Source organism: Hippoglossus stenolepis, chromosome 17 (assembly GCF_022539355.2).
Source record: "Hippoglossus stenolepis isolate QCI-W04-F060 chromosome 17, HSTE1.2, whole genome shotgun sequence".
Lineage (NCBI taxonomy): Eukaryota > Metazoa > Chordata > Actinopteri > Pleuronectiformes > Pleuronectidae > Hippoglossus > Hippoglossus stenolepis.
The window spans coordinates 1863337-1885928 of NC_061499.1; the positions used below are offsets into that span (position 1 = coordinate 1863337).

Consider the following 22592-nt stretch of genomic DNA (forward strand, 5'->3'; position numbering starts at 1 on the left):
GAGGCCAAAGGGCTTCTGAGCACTATGTTTATAATATAAACAATAACACATCGTGGATTATTAGGATTCAGTAAGTAGTATTCATTATATATATATATATATATATATATATATATATCTCCCCTGTCTCCCCCTCTCTCTCCCCCTCTCTCTCTCTCTCTCTCTCTCCCCTGTCTCCCCCTCTCTCTCCCTCTCTGTCTCTCTCTCTTTCTCTCTCTCTCTCTCTCTCTCTCTCTCCCTCTCTCCCTGTCTCCCTCCCTCTCTCTCTCTCTCTCTCTCTCTCTCTCTCCCTCTCTCTCCTTCTGTCTCCCCCTCTCTCCTTCTGTCTCCCCCTCTCTCTCTCTCTCTCTCTCTCTCTCTCTCTCTCTGTCTCTCTCTCTCTTTCTCTCTCTCTCTCTCTCTCTCTCTCTCTCTCTCTCTCTCTCTCCCTCTCTCTCCTTCTGTCTCCCCCCTCTCTCCCCTGTCCCCCCTCTCTCTCCCTTCTGTCTCCCCCTCTCTCTCCCTCTCTCCCCTGTCTCCCCCTCTCTCCTTCCTCTCCCCTCTCTCTCATTCTCTCCCCCCTCTGCCTCCCTGCCCCCCTCTTTCCCATCTCTCCCTCTCTCTCTCCCCCATCTCTCCCTCTCTCTCCCCCTCTCTCCTTCTGTCTCCCCCTCTGCCCCCTGCCTCCCCTCTCCTCTCTCTCCTGTCTCCTCTCTCTCCCATCTCCCCTCTCTCTCTCCCCTCTCTCTCTCCCCCTCCCCCCTCTCTCCCCCCCTCTCTCCCCCCTCTCTCTCCCTCTCTCTCTCCCCCTGCCCCCCACTCTCTCTCCCCCCTGCCCCCACCTGCAGCTCCGTCATCCCGTCGCGCCGGAAGAGGCAGACCAGAAGGAGGCGTTGTCCTCACAAACACATCAGCTGCAAATTTATGCAAAACAGTGAAAGCACCATCCTCCTCCTCCTCCTCCTCCTCCTCCTGCTCTTCATCCTCCTCCTCCTCCTCTTCCTCCTTATCTTCATCACCCCCTCTTCTTCATCCTCTGCTGCTAAAAGCAAAGAGCAACAACAACCAGCAGCAGCTCGACGAGGCTCCGGAGCCTCCGAGTGTCTCCGGCAGCTTGTCCAGGCTGCAGCCGGCGCAGGAGCAGCGGAGACGGTAAGAGCCGAGCGGAGCCGAGCGGAGCCCCGGTGCCCCGGTGCCCCGCCGGACCGCAGCCCGGGCTAACGGCGTGCTAGGACGGGCAGCGGCGTCCCGGGGCTCCGGCGATAACATGGAGGGTAGCTAGCTAGCGTTAGCCCCGTGTTCGTGCGTGCGTGTGCGCGCGGCTGCGGAGACCCTGGTTCATTTCAAACCGACACGGTTCAGGTTTAATGACGGGACAGTTGGTGGAAAACATGGAGGAGCTGCGGGAGGGTTGCGGGGCTTCGTCTGGAAAATATCATAAATCAGTTTTAATACAGAAATTCAACCGTTATTTATATTCATCTGCTCAAGATTTTCATTTCACCCCCAAATTATATCTAGTTGTTATTTGTTGCTTTTCTAGGTTTTAATATCTGCAGTTTGCAATTATAAGAAAACACAGATACATGATTTAATATATATAAAAGTCCAATATGCAAAAGTATGTTATTCATTATATGTGAGGATTTGTTAATATGTGAGATAGTAAACAACAACAACAACAAAAAATACAAAACAGAAATGCAAACATATGTGAGATGATTCAGACAACACATGTGATGAAATCTATATATATAGATATGATATATCAATATTTATATACTGTTGTGTCTCTATAATAATTTCAGGCCTCGATCTCACTTGTGCCTTAAGATGAGATTTGGTGTCATACAAATATTAAGTTGATATGTTTTGATAGAATCTTGTGAATTATTGATCTCAGTCCAGAACTGTGGATGAAAACACTGTTTCATGTTTCATTCAGTAAATATCTGAAAAACAATATTATTTATTGAAGGAGAAGAATCTTGGTTATTCTGTGAACTTCTGTGTCAGATGATGAGTTTCTCACCTTTTACCTCAAATTCTCAACCTGCTGGTTATATTTGTGAATTTGTATTTTGTGGATATAACCTATGTTTATATTTTATTACATCTTTGCTGTTATAGAGAGAAGGAAGTCTCACTGACATGTGCTTTTGTCATCATGCACAAATATACTAATGGATTTATTCATGTTTTATAAAAAAGTTTGGCTTTTCAGTGCACTTGTAAATTGGGTAAATCTCATCAAAAACTTTTTAGAAACACTGCAAATAAGTTTTAGATTTTTTTTTAATAAGTGATTAGTGAACTGTTCAGTTATTGTTTTTCAGTTTTCCAGTAACTCCTGTAAAAGTCTGTTCTGTTCCTGGCTCACACGGTTTTATTCACTGAAATTCTGCGGAAAATGTCTGTGTTTTATTGAAATTGTAAAACAATAATCATATTTAAAACCAAGTGTCAGAGTAAAACATGAATATGAAGTCATAGTGAATGATTTCTGATCAGTGTGACCAGCAGCGTGTGACCAGCAGCCTGTGAGTCTGTGACGGCCGGTGTTTCATCAGAGGAAGAGTGTTTCACTCGGCGTTTGACGGACGACTCCTCCTCTTGTCTCCGCAGCAGCCATGGAGACGGATGGAGAGCAGAACCAGCAGGGGGCCTCGACCAATGGGAGCGCTGCGTCCGGGACCGCCACCGCCTCCTCCCGCCCCTCTCCCATGAACTCCATGTCTCTGTATGAACGACAGGCGGTGCAGGTAAGTGTGTGTGGGAGACTTTGTTTGCTGTCAATCATTGTTTACTGTCAATCATTGTTTACTGTCAATCATTCTGTCCAGTGTGATGAGGTTGTTTTTTCTCTTGACATCTTTGTCAGAAGGATTTACCTTCACCCAGGAGGTTATTTATTCTTTCTTTATTCTTTAGCATGAGACCTGGTGGAAAGATGTGATTTCAGGGAAGAGCTCATTAACTTCTAGTGCGGATCAGGATCAGGATCAGGATCAGGATCAGGGGGGCAGATCCAGGATTTGGACATGTTTACACTTCTCCCAGGACACAATTAATGGATTTTGATTAAATAAATCTGACATATTTAGAGCTCTGATATTTACGAGTGTTTGTGATTTGGTGCAGCTTGATTGAATTTAAGGGACCGTTTGATTGAACGCTGCTGTTTCATCATGACCTTGTTAGAAAACACAGAAACTGCGTCTGGACTTTTTTCCGGGCCGTGATCGCAGCTTGTTTGTGTGTAAGAGGGAGGAGGAGAGAGGAAGTGCTTATTTATCCTCGTGAATTGTGATGTATGTGGAAGCTGCCGGACAGGAAGTGATGGAGTGGGACTGAAGCGGGGAGGTGAAGGAGGAGATTGAGTCTCGCTCGGTGGACGGAGGCTCGGTGTAAATTTCTCAGGCTCCCGTCACCATCTGTCTCTGTCACCACACACACACTAATCCGTGCCGCTGCCGCAACTTATTATGATACGAGGCTGCGCTCGTACATCAGGCAGCTGGCAGGAGGCTCAGCGCCGCTTCATCCCTCCTTCGCTGCCCTCGTTTCTCCTATTCATCTTTCCTCCCAGTTTTCATGGGACCACACTTCTTCTTCTTCACGTCCTCCCTCACTCCCCCTCTCCTCTCTTCTTCACGTCCTCCTTTCTTTCCTCTGACCTCTCTCTCTCTCCATGTTCTCCTCCTCCCTTCAGGCCCTGCAGGCGTTACAGCGGCAGCCGAACGCAGCTCAGTACTTCCAGCAGCTGATGCTGCAGCAGCAGATCAACAACGCCCAGCTGCAGAACCTGGCCGCCGTGCAACAGGTAAACGTGTGAGAACCCCGAGTTGTGTGGTTCAGTGTTTTTAATGTTCATTTATAAAAAACACCAGAAGAATCACTGAAGCAAAACAACCACAATGTTCGTCAAGCAACACAGAAACAAACACACACCTTTGATTTAGTTTGAACCTAAAACTTTTCTCTTCTTCTCTTTTTCTTCTTATTCTCCTCCTCTTTTCTTCATCTCTTATTGTTCTTCTCTTCTTCTCTTCATTCTTTCCTCTTCTTCTTCCTCTTTTCCTCCTCCTCTTCCTCACAGGCGACCCTGGCTGCCAGTCGTCAGTCGAGTCCTTCCAGCGGTGGCTCGTCTCAGACCAGCAGCTCCACATCTGTACGTCCTGTTTTCTCTTAATTGAGTTCACTTTTACAGTCGTTTAAAGCATTTTAATAAGTGATTCACAATAAAGTCATTTTTCAGGCTAGTGTAACATCTGGAACGGGGTCCACAACCAGCAGCCGTCCAATGGGAGGCTCAGCTACGTCCACAATCAGCCAGTCAGTACTTCTGAGCGGGACGGCAGCAGGACAGGGACAAATGTACCTGAGGGTGAGAACTGAGATTTATCTAATTTGATCTATTTGTGGAACAAGTAATGATAATAATTAGATTCCGATCATTTCCCTGATGATCAGGTTTAGTTTTGGTTTGGTTTCTGTGTTTTGACGACGGTCCTGTCGTCCTGCAGGTCAACCGCTCCCTGAGGGCGCCCATCTCCTCCCAGCTTATCTTCATGCCCGGCAGCACAGCAACTGCTGCCGTGGCGACCGTCACCACGCAGCAGCAGGCTCAGCAGCAGCAGCCAGAGGCCACGACAACGTCCTCCTCCAGCAGCCTGGCAGACAACGACCAGGTTTGTGGACTCGCCGCGTTGAGGGTTCAAGGACGGTGACGACTTTCACCCTTCAACATGTCGATGTTTCCTCTTCGCCCTTTTCTCCAGGCGCAGAATCTGGCCATGAGAGGCGTGACCAGTCCCAAAGGTGTGAAGACCGAAGCTCCCGAGAGGAGTGACTCAGGTAGGGAAGAAGGTGGAGGTCACCTGCTCCACAGTTCTGCTGCTGGATGTGTAAATCAGCTGATGTTTGCTATTTGTGACGAACCTGAATCAAACGTTTCTGCTCCTTCAAGTGGAAAAGTTGGTTTACTGTCTTCTTTCCTCCAGCGGCCTTCTCTCTGGTCCAACCCTCCCACCAGTGCAACGCCCAGTCTCCCTCCAAGCCCAGCCAGCCTCAGCCCCAGCCCCCCCACATCAAGATCCCCACGTACCCTCAGCCCACCAACCTCAAAGCCCACCCCGCCTCCTCCTCCTCCGGAGCGTCCTCCTCCTCTTCCTCCACCTCCTCCATCCCGCTCTCCCAGCTCCTGCTTCATGGGACCCGGACCCTCGCCACAGGGACCACAGCTCCCACAGCAGCGCACACCCTGGTCCTCGCGTCCAACGCGGCGTCTCATCACCACGGGTACCCAGTGGGCACGGCGACCATCAAACCTGCGGTCAACGCTCAGACTCTGGTGGTGCAGCCGCTGCAGAAGAGCTCGCTCAGCGCTGAGAAATCAGGCCACGGCAACGGACCCATCCCGATACAACCTAAGACTCTGCAGGGGCTGCGTCTGCCCCTCCACCTGCCCTCCAGGAACCCCCCTCCCATCCTCCCTGCCCCTCCTCCAGCCAGCAGCTCCGCCCAGCCTCCACAGACTCCGCACATCCCAGTCCAGATCGTGGGGGCCAGGCAGAGCACGCTGGGAAACGGCCAGGCGCTGGCACTGGCCCGGGGCAGCTGCAGCCAGGACGGAGCCGCGGTCCTCACCAGCTCGTCCAGCCTGCTCACCATGGTGGCTTCCATCGCGTCCAGGGAGGGCGGGGTCGTGGGCCGCGGCGTGGGGCTTAAGGCACTTCACTCGCCCCAGGAGGCTCCCCCATTGGCTCAGGTCTCCCAAGTGCATCCGCTGGCCAATCAGAGCTCTGGACAGAGTCAGAACGGACCTGTAGCTTCTAGCCCCGCCTCCTCCAAGCCCCCGGCTGTTTCCGCTCCTCCCTCCTCGCTCTCTCGTTCCTCCCTCTCCCTCCCCCTGGCGACTGAGGAGCAGAGAGGAGCGCCAGCCGGCGTGACCACTAACGGAGACGCGTCAGGACGTCAGACGCCGCAGGTCAGCTGATCCGTGTTTATTACTCCAGAAGAACCTGAAAGCGTTTGTGTTATTACTCCTCTGACTTGATAAAATCATGTATGATTCATCTGTTTAGGGAAAGCAGGTGATTGGTTCGCTAAAAAGGAAATCAGACTCAAACGCAGCCAATGATGAAGATGGCCCCTCCCCTCCACGGATCCAGCCTGTCAGAGACCACACCTCTGCGCTCCCAACCAATCCCATCAAAGCAGGTAACAACAACAGCGCAGTCACGTGTAACATGCATCTCCATTTATTTAAATCAAATGAAGGGAATATTCAAATAAATGAAAATCCTCTTCCTCCCTCCAGGATGTAACGCTCCTCCTCCGGCACCCCCCTCTCCCTCCCCTGTCTTATCTGTGTCCCGCGGGACGAGTGGTCAGGGGGACAGAGCTCCTCCCCCTCAGGCCGTGGTTAAACCTCATGTCCTCACACACCTCATAGAGGGCTTCGTCATCCAGGAGGGGGCAGAGCCTTTCCCTGTGAGTTCATGGGAGTTTCCATTACTCCCATTACTCCTACAGGACGCAGACTCTATACGAGGCTTCTCTACTGGTCTGAGTTCATGTCTTCTGTCCATCCTCAGGTGTGTGGTCCAGTGAAGGACTCGACCGGTGAGGATTTAACCAACGACAGTCCAGACACGAACCAATCAGAGACCGTCACCACCGCCACAGGTAACTGGTCTGGAAGCACCGCTGCCGTCCAGACAGGTTTCTATAATGATGAGCAAAATATAGTTAAAGCTAAACTGTGCAACTGTTACCGAGCAAAACAGCGCCCCCTGCTGCCACATGTGGTGATTAGGTGGGCTTAGTGTGTTGCACTGGATATTACCCATGATCCTCTGCTTCCTGACCCAGAAGAGCTGCAGCTGTAACAAATCCACCAAACTGTTCAGAACTCTTCATGTTTTAACAGTTTCCTGCTGAATATTGGAGATAAACTCTGTTTTTTAATAACTTCAGAGTGTTTTTAACTGATCTCAGTTCAGGGAGTGAAGTGAAGCTTTCTCCTTGTTCACACTCACACATCAGACTCACTTTCATCAAGCTGCTGCTTCAAGGTGGAACAGTTGTGTTGATTTAGCACAGATACGGAGAAGTGGATGTTTTGTTTGAGCTGGGCCACAGGAACGCTCCCAGGTTTTAATTACCGTCCTCTGACTGACAGGCAGCGTAACAGCTCAGTGAGATATAATTAGAGTCTTCTTTTCATTTGCAGTTCATCCGTAGTGCAGCACATTTCACTGTATTCATGTACAAACTGTTAAAACTCCGTCGTTAACATTTGCTCTGTTGTTTCTCTGAACTCTCCCCTCAGTGCTAAAGTGTGAGTACTGTAAAAACTTTGCTCCTGCCAGCCAGTTCAGAGGCACCAAAAGGTTCTGCTCCATGACTTGTGCCAAGAGGTACTTCCACATGCATGAAATATGATAAACACATTACGGTGGAGGTCGTCTGAGGAGTCACTGTGACGCTGCTGTGTTTTCTCCAGGTTCTACACTAAACTTCTCACGATGAATGATGATGGGTAGTTTCTCACCTAAGGAAGAAGCAGTTTCTTGGAGACTGGACTTTCTTTCCTGAAATAGATCAAATTTAAAAGCTACAACATCAACAAGCTTGAAATCTTATAAAATAAGTTTTGTCATAATTGAAACTAACTCTAGAGGGAAAAGGATCCTGACGTTTTTTCAGTTTCAGATCAGAACTGTGGGAGAACGTTGCCAAAGATTACGTGATTAGCAAGCTCGCAAAAAGTTTGTGTTGTAAACTCTCCTCTGAAACAACAGAGTGCAGGAGTGCAGCTGGACATCCGCTAAGTTTCAAAATAAAGATTCTACAAGAATTATTTACCCATCGAACCTGTAAAACAAACTTATGCACTGAAGAAAGGTGACAAATCTGAAACCGTGTCAGAGAAATACTGTAAAATGAAGAGTGTTTGATTCTCATAGTATAAAAAGCCTTCATTTGACTGTATTTAGTTCGTTCTTGTTAAAAACACAGTTTAAGATGTAAAGAAACATCAGAACCAGGTTTAAGAACCACGTGTGAATCCTCCGGCGGCTGCAGCTGTATGTTTCGCAGCATGTATGTTCCTTCTGTATAAACCTGCTTCACTTCATCCTCGTTTGATTTTCAGAACTTGCATGAAAACTGTTCTCCTGTCAGATTCCAGTGTTTTCCTCTGTTGAATTTGCTCCACGTTATATAAAATCTACCTTGTACTTATGACCTCATTTGTTCCACTTTATAAACAATGCCTGGTCTGCATTGTTTGTAACAGTTTGATTTCACTGCTTCTGCTTTGCATTTGTCCCTTTGCCCGCTGCCTGTGTATAGCTTATACACGGCGTGCGGCGCAAAGAGATAAAGACTGTGTGTTGCTCGTCTTGGCTTCAGTACCGTATATGTCACTCTTTGTCTACGATACAGTATGTATTGGTTCCCCAGGTACAACGTCAGCTTCAGGCAGCACCTGTGCATGCGGCAGGGTCACGGCCAGGGTCACGGGCAGGGTCAGGGTCACGCTCCGGAGCAGGACCACGGCCAAGGTCACTTCTCCAACTCGGACGAGGAGGGAGGAATCGCCAGGCGGAGGGTTCCCCGCAGGACCAGCTCAGAGATAGCCAGTGCCAAGATAGCAGGGAGACCTTTACCTGTCAAGGTGAGTCTGGACCACGTCTGGTGTGTGGAGCCTAGAAAAGCTGGTGAATGTCTCATAAACTCATATGATCATTCCAACATCTCTGCTCGTAATCTGCCATCTCCTGGGAGCTCCTATCCAACACATAGAAACAACGAGGAAGACGAGGAGGAGCAACTAATTGATCCTTACAGAGGTTTCACTCACTCCTGCTGAGCCTTTCTGCCCCCTAGTGGCTAATCTGGGATGATGCAGCCTTTGAAAACATAGCACATAACGAGCATCATTCTCTAAACTCCTCTATGAGAAGCTGCCAAATTCTTTCAGGCATTTATTTCAGTCATGACACCTTATTGATGGTAGCTGTGGTTCAGAAGGAAGAAAGCTAGAAAGTTGATCCCTGGCTCCTCTGCCTCGTCTCCCCCACAGTGCCGCTCAGAGTCCAGCCATTCAGACGAGGAGTCCAGCGGAGAGGAGGATGAAGACGACCCCATGTCCCTCTCGCCGGCCTCCTCGGCCTCCTGCCACCAGGCGGCGCCCCAGCCGCCCACGGACAGTTCTGCGCCCAGCTGCCTGCCCTCTGGCCCCGCCCAGTGGAGCGTGGAGGAAGTGTCGCAGTTTATCTCCTCGCTGCAAGGTCGGACGATCTGATTGGACTTCTCGTTGTTTGTTGCTCATCACACATCTTAAGAAACAAAGTCCATCCAGAGATTCCTTTGTTAATTATTACTTTATGTTGCAAGTTGATTTATTTATTTTATGATGAGTCATTTTAGAAGCAAGAATTTTGGTTTTCATTGTGTGTGAACCCCCTCCTCTGCTGTCTCCTCTTCCTCCGCTGTCTCCTCCTCCTCTGCTGTCTCCTCTTCCTCTGCTGTCTCCTCCTCCTCCTCTTTCTGTTCCTCCTCCTTCTCCTCTTCCTGCTCCTTCTCCTCGTCCTCCTCCCCAGGCTGCGAGGACCTTGCCTCCCAGTTCCTGTCGCAGGAGATTGACGGACAGGCTTTGCTGCTGCTGAAGGAGGAGCACCTCATGTCCACCATGAACATCAAGCTCGGCCCCGCCCTGAAGATCTGCGCCCACATTAACAACCTGAGAGACTGAAGTCAGAGTTTCCATGAACCGACGTGTTCGAAGTCGAGCTCCGGACATTCCCCCCCCCCCAGCGCTTGTTCTGAGTCCAGTTCAGATAAAGAACTGGTTCCAGAGCGGAGTCCCACAGGTGAATGTATGAAGTACACTTCCCCTTGAACCCAGACTGGGGCTGCAGCACTTGAGTCGGTTGTTGGTTTGAACCCAAGTTCAAAAGTCATGTTTTGCACAAGAGTTTTGTGAATTCCTTCCACATCTGCCACGTCCGTGATTTAAAACAGATTACAAAGTTTATTTGGTCCTAAAATACTTTTTTCCGTGCGAAATCAGTCAGAAACAAACTCTACCAGTTTATTTCCTTTTGCTTTTCATCTGCACAATTTCCATTCAGAAGCAGGAACTGAGGTTTTGAATGTATTCTCAGTGCAGACGTCACTTGCATTGATGGAGCAGACATTTAAATCGACAGAACTTGTCCCAGGACTCATTGTTTTAAACGTTGTGTCCACATTTGCTGCATTTGTCTCATTTTCCATCGAAACACGCAAACAGATGATTGTACAGTTATTCCACTCATTGTATTATATTGTCCAGGAAAAGTATTATTTAAAAAAAAAAACATCTGTCTTCTCTTGGCGTCAAAAATTAAAACCAGGTTATATTTTTTCATTGAGCGCTCGTGTTGGATCTCACTAAACTGAAACATGAGTTTGATTCACGGAGTTCGGACGGAAAGGCAGCGGAGAAAGATGTTTGTGATTTAATGAATTCTGTTGAAATCTTGATGTGTCGTTTAGGGAAGGATTCTGATCTTCAATGTTATTTATGTTTATAATTAGAGAAACGCGTACGTCCAGCATCATAATCACTTTGTACGAATAGGGATCAGCGTGTGTAAAAGGTGGCACTTTTTATTTTGGAAGAGGCCTGTTCTATGACTTACAGGGTAAAGTGAGAGCACAGGGTAACGGCTGCACACGCGTCCAAATAGAACCCGACTCCCTCGAGGTTCAGAGAGAATTTTATATTTCAGCGACAGAAAATACCGTTGTTGCGTATTTTATTTGTCACATTCCTTGTGTTGTTTTTCAGAGCAGAGCACATCAACAGTAACGGAAGCACGACTGCCAAATGCTTTTTTTTCACGTTCAGGCCGGAGACGAACGCACTGTTTAGCCACACGTTTGCGTAGACGAGCTAAAGCGTCATCAGCGTATTTATTTGAGTATTCCGCTAGAGGGTTCGCCGTAGGACTCACACCCTGTGTGGCGTTCTGTAAATAACAAAACATGGCGACACTGTAGGAGGTTAGCCTACGGTTACTTATTGTTAGCGACGTCCTAGATGGTTTGTTAGGTCCTTCGATCGCCGTATGTTCTTGCAGGTGACGGTCTGACTCGACACTGCCCCTACTGTCCATGTCTGTATTGCATCTCGCTCACTTTGTGAGGTTGGCACAACGGACGCAGGCTACGTGACGTTTATGTAACATGATGACATCTCCGCTCTTCTAGTGTTTGACTCGGTGGGGAGGATCTCGTTATTCTGGATCTTTGCTCAGAGTCTGTTCAACAAAACAATTTGAGCCTTTTATCGGTGAAACAAATAACTTCACGTGGATTGTCGCAGTTGCCCCATAAGATTAGATCGTAGCCCCTGCTGTCGTGTCGTGGCTGCTGGCGGAGACGATCCTCTGGACCGATTTTAAAATGTTTTTCATTTACACACCGACAGTTACGAACAGGGCTCAGGTTGAAAAGTACAGGAATCTGTGACAATTTTGTTCTTTCTGGCAATTTCAACATTTTCCAGCGGTGCAACCAGCCGCTTCTGATCCTCACAGCAGTTTGAGTGACGGCTCACGTCACAGGCTAGATTTACTTTATTATTTTTTGTGGTGACATGAAGTTTACAAAAGGAAAATACCGAACGAAAGCACGATCGAGACTTAACCAGCAAACACCGTGACAACAAAACCACAAAGTCTGTTCAGACGAAGCTACACGTGGACCTATGACTCAAACATAAATCATCCCTGACCGAACGAGTGTGTGAATGAGACAACTTAAACTAAGCTGTAATAATAATAACTTTAAAATTTGCCTTTATATTTAAATGCACATTTGTTTGCCTTGTTTTGAGCTTTGTACTGTAGGAGTTCTCTCACGTTATCTCTCTGTGAACCTTGTGGCCTTTCTCACTAGTTTCTTGGTTTAGATGAGGATTGTCTCTTTTTTAACTGCTTTTCATATCATTCCTTGTTTTATATTAGTGCTTACTTTTTTACTATTGTTACTTCAAGCAATGCCTTTCCCAAAAAGCGTGACCGAATAGTAGCGACCTTGATCAAGGACACTCGCCGTCTTCCTCCATAGCTTTGTCACATAGCGTGTCACTACCGACAGTATTTACCTTTCTAGCTCTAGCGACCTTTGGCTTTTCTTGTTAGTGACTGTGGCTGTTACGGTATTTTCTTTCGAAAGAGGACAATAACCTTCGACAGCAGCTGTGTGTTTATATTCCTCAGTCGTCCCAGGATTTTGGAGTCGTTAAATCAGCCGGTCCGTCAGCATTTCACGAAGACCGAAAACAAAACCCCACTTGTTTTTCATTTCGAGTGATTTGAGCCACAATTCTTTGCTGAACTCGATGCATTTGTGACGCGACCGCTCCCAGAAAGCAGCACTTTCCTCCCAGAAGAAACTGATTCTGTAAAAATGATTTTCTTTTTAAATGAAGAAACCACATGAAGACAATGTGCTTCCTTGCAATAATCAGAGAAACTGCAAAATCTTGGAGGGACTGGGTTTAATGAGGAGAGATTAATAATACTATCATGCAAATAAATAATCAAGGAACTGTTTTAAAACTGTGATGTGTGTGTCTTTATTTTTGAAGTAGAAGAATTAAGTGGATGATTGCTAATTAAACCATCGTTACCCAAAGAGTGGAAGAAACTTTTAAATGGGACACATCATAGAGTATTAGAGCCTCGATTACGTGACATGAACTGTGTGAGTGCTAATTACTTTCTAACTGGAATGAATCATTAATCCAAAAATAGTTTTCAGTCAGTTGAGTATTTCATATTTACCGAAAAATATTCCCATCAGGCGTAAAACAAAGAGAGAGAGCAGAAGGATTTGTTTCCTTTTACATTTTAAGAATTAAGTTACAATGTTGAGAATAAAACATGTTTTTCTTGTGTGGTTTCTTCTTCTGAGCCGACTGCTCACCACAAAGAAACATAATAATTTGACTTTTACCAAAACTGATTCTGAAGCACAAGTTCACCATCTCATCATCACAGACATTTGTTCGACTTTAATGTTAAGATTTCAAGTTTATTTTCAATATATTAAATATAAAAAGTGAGTGTTCTTCATAAATCCAACAAACAAGTGCAAAACAAAAATAAGTCTCACCAACAATATTTACAATAAGGTTTACAAACAATATTTAAAATAAGTCTCTTCAATATTTACAATATTTTCTAATAAAGTTCTTCATTGATCCTTCACTCTTGCAGCAGTTTTTCAGGTGCAGGTGAACATCCAATCATCGTGCTAACGAGGACTCTCTCAGCCAATCAGAGCACAGCATAGTTGTAGGCCTCTCCATATCCCGCCTCCCTCAGGTATCTCTCGATGTCGATTGGCTCAGGCGCTCTGAGAACTGTGCTCCCATTGGCTGATTTTTCTCCCGCCTGAAGTTTGTTAATCACTTCCGGGATGGAGAGACGCTGTTTCCTGTTCCAGTGACAACACGAGCTGATGATGGAGAATCTGTCAACAGGTAAAACACGTTTTAACTTAATAAGCACTTAGTTTAACTTAATAAACACTTAGTTTAACTTAGTTTAACTTAATAAACAATTAGTTTAATAACACTTAGTTTAACTTAACATACACTTAGTTTAACTTAAACACTAAGTTTAACTTAACAATTAGTTCAACTTAAAACTTAGTTTAACTTAATAAACACTTAGTTTAACTTAATAAACACTTAGTTTAACTTAACAAACACTTAGTTTAACTTAATAAACACTTAGTTTAACTTAATATACACTTAGTTTAACTTAATAAACACTTAGTTTAACTTAATAAACACTTAGTTTAACTTAACAAACACTTAGTTTAACTTAATAAACAGTTTAACTTAACATACACTTAGTTTAACTTAACATACACTTAGTTTAACTTCACATACACTTAGTTTAACTTAATAAACACTTAGTTTAACTTCACATACACTTAGTTTAACTTAAAGTTTAACTTAACATACACTTAGTTTAACTTAACATACACTTAGTTTAACTTATTTAACTACTAAACACTTAGTTTAACTTACTAAACACTTAGTTTAACTTAATAAACACTTAGTTTAACTTACTAAACACTTAGTTTAACTAATTAACTTATTAAACACTTAGTTTAACTTAACAAACACTTAGTTTAAATGACTCTTTATCATCTTTATACTCTGTGGAAACTAGTACAAGGTTTTTAGTGTCTTTAAACGAGGATAATTAAGCTAACGGTGGTTGTAGTTAGCTTAAATAGCTTAAATAGCTAAAGTAGCGTTAATTGATTGGAATAGTTGACTGTTCTGTATTAAAGCTCTGACGTGGAGCTGCCGTTACACTTTCTGTGTTCAGTTTTATTTCCCCGATTGTGTTTCCCACTGAGATGTAACTAACCTATGAGCTAACCCAGGTTCATGGGTACAGGTTAGTTAACCAGATCAGAAACCTGTTAACCAAGACTTGTCACCAGTGTTTAAATCAAACCTTTAATCCTATTTAATCCTTTTATCTCAACCTGGAGGTTCTAACGTCGATGATCTTTCTTCACTTTAATAAACCTGTTTTCTGCTCTTCGTCTTACAGGGAGCTGGAACATGTCGCCGGCCGTTTCAGATGCTTTCCTCTTTGCAGATGCTGCAGGAGTTCAGTCGTGGGGATCTGAGCAAACGGGGGGTCACCTGCACACATGGGAGATTCGTACATGAGTGGGGGGGGGCTGTCAGCTCCTGCACGAATCCAGGGCTTCAGTCACAGAAGGGTTGTTGGGAATATTTCATCACCATTAACTACAATTTTATTAGATAATAATATAACCATGTAAATGATAATAATGAGTTCAAATTTATTCTTTGCTGTTAATGGGAAATCTAAATGCAGCCCAATGATATGATTGATTAAATAGCTGGAATTCCACTCACCCAATGTGACCATTTCATAGAGCAGGATACCAAAAGACCATCTGTCAAAGAGAAGACAGGATGAGTGTTGTTCAGAGTTTGTCCCGACATGTGGATAGAAATTCATTAAAGAAATAAAGAGATTAAAGTTAAACTCACACATCGCTGCTGGGACTGACGACTCCTCTGGCCAGCACTTCAGGCGCCTGCCACTTCTTCATGTCCATGTCCTGAAACTCCCCCGGCGAACTGGGCTGCGTTCCCCTTCGGTGGGCCGAGCCCAAACCCCACAGCTTCGCCGTCAGATCTCCACCAACCAGAACGCTGCGAGCCCCCACGTTGCCATGGATACAGCTTTGACTGTGCAGATACTCCTGGATGGTCGGATGAAGACGGGTGTTGAGGAGGATGAGGAGCATCACAAGAATACTTCATAACACATCCCCCAGACTCTTACATATATTATGGTCTCTACTGGGGTTACTGAGTCATCAGGAGAAAACTAAGAACCTGATAACACATTTGCATATTATGGAATTACAAAATTTCACATTTCTTTTTGGTCCATGAAGCAGCGAGAGGGACAAACAATAGATGAACCAACCAGAGCGGAGGCCACTTGTCCTGCCATGATGTGGATCCTCTTCTCTGTCATGTCCCAGGAAGACTCTGAACCTGCGCTGTCCTTCAGTGGCAGAAGAAGAAAAGGGAATATGTGAGTATGTGCTTGTTATTGTTTCATGACCCTCCTCCTCTGGGGCTATATAATAGAAGTCAATTAACGTACTGTACCTGTCAATGCAGAGGGAACTACGGATACTAGTGTCTGTCAGTAGTAGGATATTAATATATACATATATATGTGTATGTGTATGCTGCCCAACACTGCCCCACACAGGCACAACGCAGTACAAGTTAAGTATATATTTCAATCAACTATCCCACCGTATAAGATCTGTTAACAATCCACCTCTCTTCCTTAACTTTCAGTCGTTATGGATGATATTTTTGATTTATTATTGGCAGATAATATCGGCCGATATGAGCGGTATCAGGGTCCATGTTTGCCCGTATTAAAACTCTTATTTCACGGAATATATAAAGCAGAAAAGATGTATATTAATGTTTCTTTTCTTGCTTGTAAATGTTAATGGACTGCAGTTCAGTTGCAGATGGTGTTTTGTAGATGTACCTTAGACTGAACAATCTGGTATTTGTAATAGATTACTGTACCTGTCTACATCTCCACAGGAACCCGAGCAGGTCTCCGTGCTGCAGCTCCTCCATCACCATCATCACGGGCGACTGCACTGAAACTACACCCAGCAGCTCCGGTAAGTACGGGTGGCGACCCAGTCCGGAGACGAAGGAGGCGAAGTCCAGAAAGTGCTGCTTCTCGCTGCTGCTTTCCTTTTCTGGAGAACGAGGTCAGACAACAACATTACTTCTTCAATTTTATTCAAACATATTTACCACACATGTCACAAAAAGACAGCTTTTGTGGTATCAGGGCATCTTGTAGTTTTGGAATGTGGAACATTTCCTTAACAGCTACAAGTTGACGTCCTCGGTCTGATTTATAGGGGAAAAACTAAAGTCCAAAACTTTATGGTCTGTAAACAAGTTAACAGAACATTCCTTGGATCTTTCAGCTGCTGAGGAACAAAACAACACATTTGTCCACATTCTTCAGCAGCGATGCAGTAAGCAGTCCCACCTCTGTGGGTCAGGTTTGGCTCGGCACGGCTCAGTTTACCTTTCAGCACTCTGAGGATGACGTCCCTGTTGTCCATGCTGGCTCTGTACAGACTGACTTCATCGTTCGGCTTGATGGAGAAGGACAGCGGCAGGGCGCTGACCTGGCTGAAGGCGTTGTGATGCCTCTCTGTGGACGTCTGTGGGGGTGCAGACCTGACATCCTCCTGCACTTGTTGCACTGACATGGGCAGCTCCTCATGTTCTAGTGCGTTTAGTCCAGGAGGAGCTGTAGAGATAAAGATGAAAACTGAATAATGAATCTGTCTGTAACAAAATGACACACAGACTCATGGCTGCTCACTCACCATCGATGCCTTGCAGGTGACTTCTGTGGCTGTGTCTCTGTGTGTGTCCGTGGGACGAGCCGAAGCTTCGAGGGGCCGTCGCTCGAGAGCGCCTGTGCTCAGGACAGTACCTCCGCAGGAACAAGAACAGTAAGGTGACGAGCGTCCCGAGGAGGAGCAGCGTGGGGACGATGATCACGGCCTGCATGTGCTCCTTTGTTACTGAGGGACAAGAGAGGGGACGTGTCACTGTCAGGTCTGAGTAGAAGAAGCACGGTGACGTGAGGACAGATTGGAATGATTCTATGTCCTGATTCCCTTCTGTCCTCCGCTCCTCCTGTCCTCAGTCTGTCTGTGATCACTTGTGTCCCACACACTATGTCCTACTTGCATTGTGCTTTAGGTTGAGCAGGTTGAGTTTCAGCGTTCTGCTCGGGGGTCTTTGACAGGATGGATCTGTTGGCTGTTAAAACGGTTTCACCTCAGAAGTGTTGACAGGAGGCTCCATCTGAACATGACATCATCCTCCATGTACAGCCGTGCTGATAGGTTGATTCATAGCTCAGTGACTAATAACATGTTTGAATGCAAATATCAGCAGTGCCCTCCGAAGTTTTAGTTATTTGGACAAACAGGTATTTTTAATATAGCTACTTCCAGACGTGCACTGAGGTCTGTACATTTTCTGGAGAACGTAAATGTCTAAGTCAGTTGCTCTGGAACTTTTCCTGCAGCCCCGTTGTTAAAATGTCTGGAAAATTCAGATTTTATGTTTTTGAGAGAGTTCCCATGTCGTCAGGGGACATCGGTCCAACCCTAACTTCGCCGCCCACGTAACAACTTTTGTCCTCCTGCGATGTGCACATAGCCAAGTTGGGCTGTAATTGGACAGTGAGACTGGCTGAGGCGAGCTGTGACTCATGCACTGACATTCAGAGAGAGCTGATTGACAACAAGCTGCTGAGTCACTGTTATTAAAAGCGGTAGAAGTTTCCACACTGCACCTTAAATCCTTTATCTGCACGTTACCGAGCAGGAAATATAAAAGTTTAAACTCCGTGGTTAAATTTAAAGTTTTCTATTTGTTAGTTGATTCTTTTATCACATCAACTATCCTTCATATTGACCCTTCACTGACAACCCTGTGAACACAAGGCTCTGGGTAGAAACACACACACACACACACACACCCTTGTAACACACTGGAACAAAGGCCTGTTAACTGGAGCAGAAGCCATCTCTTCAAAGCCCCTTGTGTGTGTGTGTGTGTGTCGTATTCTGGGTTTGACACATTCTTTGGTGTGGTGACGGACCTGCACAATCATAAATCTTTTCTTTTCCATTCCCAGTAAAGACTTGGTCTGAGCTTGAACTTTCCACACCACACACGTCCAGTAGCTCTGTGTTTGCTTTGGGTTTGCTTCACCTGAGATTACTGGCATCCCTGTTCTCTTCTGCCGGCTTCTCTAGTGAAGCTAAAACATGCAAACAAGGAACGACTTATCCAGATATATTAATCTCTCTGGGATCATAAAGACTTCTCGGCGAGTCAGCAGTATTTATTTGATCTAGTTGTGTAAGCACACATCGAGTCTTTCATGTGACCTTATCTGGAGGTTGCAACATCCCTGCAATCTGCAACTGGCAGTTTTATAATATGTTATCGTTACTAGTACTAAAACATCCCATAATAAGGTTGGAGACTTTCAACCAGGACGAACCCTGGAGCTTTATATTTCAGCAGAATCACCCATGCACCAGGTTTACAGGCAGATGGAGGCCGCTGCTGGTGTTTACTGTGATGAGCACACACAGGAGGCGGAGCCGTGGAGAAGGAGACGGATGAGAAGCAGAAGACGAAAAAGCAAAAAGCTAGAAAAGCACATTCACGTGTCAGGAATGAGAGGATGATCGTTAAGAGAGGAGAGATGGATGAAGAGATATCAGGAAACCAAAGGAGAAGCCTGTCGATTTGTGATTTTAATGAATCAGCGAATACAGAAGCTTTATAGGAGTAAACCCTGGCAGCAGTTCGATGGCAGTGCTGTAAATTTAAAGGCAGAGAGAAGGAGCTTGTTTATGTTTTAAAGTGTGTGGGTGTGGCAGGTTTATTAAATACTGCTGCTGCTGGCAGGTCAGTGTTTCCCCTTTAGAGAACAGGAGGTATTTACTACAGACAATATTTGTGAGTCTCAGGTGAGCAGCTGTTGGGAATCTTCATCTGGGGCCGTTGCACAGTTTTTCCACCGTGTGTTGGCGTCTTGTCTTTATTGTCTCTACGCCAGCGATGAGCTAGTGGCCCGGAGACATCATGTCTTCAGGTTGTCCGTCCGTCTGTCTGTGAACGTGAAATCTCAAGAAGGAGTTGAGGGGATTTCTTTAAATCTGGTGCAAACATTCACTGGGACTCAAGGATGAACCGACTAGATTTCAGTGGTTAAAGGTCAAAGGGGTCATGGTGAATTTCTTGCACCACTTCCTTGGGAAATTCCCTCAAGTGGCCTTTTGTTGTGTATTAACTGGAGCTGAAATAAAATACTGAAATATGGGCGTGATTCACGTTTGCAGGGAAAGCTCAATAGCAGAGGAGAATGAGCAGGAAACAGGGGGATGAGACAAGTCGGGTAGAGGGGGGGAGACAGGGGGAGAAACAGTGTCCTTACTACAGAGGTGGTCGTCCGGCGCACACAGATTATCGGTGGTGGAGTTGGATGACATGCTGGAGAGGAAGAGAGGCACAGATCAGTGTGACTATCAGCAGGAGGAAGAGATCAACGTTACCTCTCTAAATCCCCGGAGCGCTCACGGAGTCACGCTGCCTCTTCCTCTCTAATAACTGTGTGGGTTGTTTCAGAAGCTGTCAGGGAAGTTCAGTCAACAGCGGCGCACACACCCATGAAAAGTGCTTCATGACTGGTTTTCTACATTACTACTCGTTAACCAGCTTTCACTTACACACTAACAGAGAAGCAGAGATCAGTGAATCTAAATCATTAGAATATAACCTGGCTTTCAGCCTCAACCTCCTCAAACCACACACGGTTATCTTAACGGTTCTAGAGAACTGTCATGTCCTCCATTTACCTCAGACGTCTCAGGTGTCGGTGTTATGGCTCCGTGGAACTTATCGGTTCAAATGGATTTGTTTTAAACAAATGAAACGGGCCGAGCGACAGTAGAGACGTTTCTACTTGAGAATCACAAAGTGGTTTGAAACTCCTGATTTGAATGAGATGTGTTTAAAAAGTCACAGGGCTCAAGTTCAAGTTAACCACTCAAATGTGCTCTCAGGACATTTGCATGCAAACACACAAACACACAAACACACACACACAAACACACAAACACACCCTCCCTGCCCTGCCCTGAAACTTCTGCTTCACCATCGGGGATTTGAACACTTTTCACTTCCCTGTTATTATAAAGGGTTTGATATTTGACATTCTAGTGAAGTTACAGTTTCACAGTCTGTTGCCAGTGACCCAACGAGAATCACATTTTTATTAAAAATTTTTTTTTACAGACAAAAAACGTATTTGGCTCGGTACCACCATTACAAAGTGAAAGTAACTGCCCCGTGCAGCAGAGCGAGGTTTCATCACGTGACGAGAGCGTTGACCAGACTGAACCCGAATCACAAAAGAGAACCTGATATCATTGACGATGAGGGAGGCAACATCTGGAGATAAGACGTCTTATCTACACACACACACACACAGACACACAACTTCAAGTGCAGCACAAGAGAGAGGCCGCCTGCGGTGAAATCTGACCATCGAGATTAAAGTTTTCTCGGCTACAGATACAACAAGTTATCTAGTAAAATATCTGGTAGATTCAGTAACACCTGAATTTCTTAATGTGGCACTTTGCCTTCGTTGATGAACAGCGTGTCGGCTGTCAGTCGAATATCGATTCAGAAGTTGTTCTCACCTTGTTTCTTTTCTGGAACTTCCAAAAGAAACGGTATCCGCAAACACAGAGGAACCTAACTCCCGTAAATCACAGGACGTTGTGGTGATGTAGTGGTCGAGCGAAGACACTCACTCACAACGGGTTCAACACAGCTCAGACGCCAAGTGTGTGTGTGAGACTTCATGTTTCATGAGGCAATAACACAACATCCTCACCTATTGGAGAAGGAAACCTCTTTTTGAAGAATGTGACACAACGCACACCCTTCTGATGGTTCCCTGGTATGTAATAAGCATTTTTGGAGATGACAACACACGTACGTGCACAAACGCACACCTTCCTTCAGAAAGCATGGATGTCACTGAACCAGTTTCTCTGCATTGTTCTCATGCACCAGTTACTCTCCTGCATCAACACAACAATAGAGCTGGCTATCGCACAACATGCACAACGACAACAGACACCAAAACTATGCTGCTAAAGACAGACGTGTAAATTCATACGCAAACAAAATGGTTGTTCAAAAAAACACACAGACCAATTTAATGCACGTATATAAAGTAGAACAAAATAACTATTGTGATGTAAAGTTTCATATTTTGTGCTAAATTGAATTTCAGTGAGAAGACATTCGGTCTCTAGTGTTTTAGTTTAGTTTGTTTGTTCTTACCTGGTCTAGTAATCAGGGGTGAACCTCCCAGTGCTCCCAGTACCCAGAGCATTTGTCCTCCCTGGGATCCATACAACTGCAGAGACAACAGTCCAGGAGTCCTCGTTCTCAGTGTTCATGTTGTCCTCTGCAGGCTGCAGAGTAGGGACGTATCCACAGAGAGACACATTTCCACAGAAGACAGACGAGCCCTGATGTGAGATTCTGTTTCTGTTTGACACCAGCGTCTGTGTTTCCTCACTCGTGTCTTTCCTGGTGTCTCTCCCTCTCTATCAGGTTGACCACACCCACTCCTCCAACTGTTCTTCCTTGTCACCTGCACATTGCATTGTCATGGTCCGACTCCCAGAACCCAGGGGTGGAGGAAGTACTCTAACATTTTCTATAAAAGTACAAATAATTAGTCATGAAAAACATTTTAATTAACTTTTCAACTTGAATAAAAGTAAGTTTTTGCTCTTTAAATAACCCTCAGTGCTTCACTTGTCCTCCTTGCTCCTGGTATATTTGCAGTTTGACTTGTATACACCACAGTACCTCAGGTAGAACTCAACATGCATCTGCTATAATCAAACAAAAAGTATTTTAAAATGTTATAAACCTTGAACTATCATAACGTCCATGACTCAGTGCTGTCACAGACAAATAAGAGCTGTGTGGATGAAGGCGAGAAATAATACCAACAAGCAGGAGAATGTTTGTAACTGCACCGACTGCATGTTTCACAGACGAGAGGAACCTGCTCAGTGTGTTGGTCAGATCCCCCCCACCTGCAGCCAGACACTCGGAGCAGCCAGCAGGAGCTGCTAGAGCAACAAGGACGTGACACCTCTCTGTGCCCCCAAACACACAGGAGGCCCACCTCTCTTTAAACAACCAACCAATAACAGCAGCCGATATCAGCCTTTCATAGAAAGATCAGTTTGTGAAAACTTTAACAGAGAAAACGATTGTTTATTTGATTAGTTCTAGTTCTTTGGTTGTTTTTGTTTTCTTTTTATTTATAGATATATTATAGATATATATATGT

The 22592-nt window shown here is 45.4% G+C and overlaps 2 protein-coding genes across 5 annotated transcripts; one reads left to right on the top strand and one right to left on the bottom strand.

The window, feature by feature from the left end:
• Window positions 1-850: 850 nt before the first annotated feature.
• LOC118124583 (polyhomeotic-like protein 1) lies at window positions 851-12602 on the top strand. 2 transcript variants are annotated; one of them, XM_035182573.2, is made up of 15 exons: window positions 851-1131; window positions 2605-2741; window positions 3692-3802; window positions 4079-4150; window positions 4238-4366; window positions 4506-4670; window positions 4761-4836; window positions 4983-5968; window positions 6066-6201; window positions 6302-6474; window positions 6579-6669; window positions 7316-7403; window positions 8452-8665; window positions 9074-9281; window positions 9594-12602. In XM_035182573.2, exons 2-15 carry the CDS (start codon window positions 2610-2612, stop codon window positions 9743-9745), a joined length of 2733 nt encoding a protein of 910 aa, XP_035038464.2. In that variant the 5' UTR covers window positions 851-1131; window positions 2605-2609; the 3' UTR covers window positions 9746-12602. The 2 variants fall into 2 exon arrangements, with proteins under 2 accessions (XP_035038464.2, XP_035038465.2); XM_035182574.2 differs by having other exon boundaries at window positions 2608-2741.
• Window positions 12603-13056: 454 nt separating this feature from the next.
• On the bottom strand, window positions 13057-21839 carry LOC118124625 (tyrosine-protein kinase STYK1). 3 transcript variants are annotated; one of them, XM_035182652.2, is made up of 10 exons: window positions 21563-21838; window positions 19641-19696; window positions 16999-17199; window positions 16692-16919; window positions 16169-16350; window positions 15540-15620; window positions 15095-15309; window positions 14957-14997; window positions 14620-14716; window positions 13057-13518 (listed from the first exon to the last, which is right to left on the bottom strand). In XM_035182652.2, exons 2-10 carry the CDS (start codon window positions 19693-19695, stop codon window positions 13323-13325), a joined length of 1296 nt encoding a protein of 431 aa, XP_035038543.2. In that variant the 5' UTR covers window position 19696; window positions 21563-21838; the 3' UTR covers window positions 13057-13322. The 3 variants fall into 3 exon arrangements, with proteins under 3 accessions (XP_035038543.2, XP_035038544.2, XP_035038545.2); XM_035182653.2 differs by lacking the exon at window positions 21563-21838 and adding an exon at window positions 20911-21169; XM_035182654.2 differs by lacking the exon at window positions 19641-19696 and having other exon boundaries at window positions 21563-21839.
• Window positions 21840-22592: the final 753 nt, after the last annotated feature.

Bases quoted from the DNA above. Each gene is read 5' to 3' on its own strand.
- LOC118124625 (XM_035182652.2), bottom strand. From the start codon at position 19,695: ATGTCATCCAACTCCACCACCGATAATCTGTGTGCGCCGGACGACCAC. The intron at 14,998-15,094 runs GTGAGTTTAACT...TCTCTTTGACAG, and splicing joins GTCAGTCCCAGCAGCGATGT to ATGGTCTTTTGGTATCCTGC. The intron at 14,717-14,956 runs GTGAGTGGAATT...CCATGTGTGCAG, and splicing joins CTATGAAATGGTCACATTGG to GTGACCCCCCGTTTGCTCAG.
- LOC118124583 (XM_035182573.2), top strand. From the start codon at position 2,610: ATGGAGACGGATGGAGAGCAGAACCAGCAGGGGGCCTCGACCAATGGG. The intron at 6,202-6,301 runs GTAACAACAACA...TCCTCCCTCCAG, and splicing joins AACCAATCCCATCAAAGCAG to GATGTAACGCTCCTCCTCCG. The intron at 7,404-8,451 runs GTACTTCCACAT...TTGGTTCCCCAG, and splicing joins TCCATGACTTGTGCCAAGAG to GTACAACGTCAGCTTCAGGC.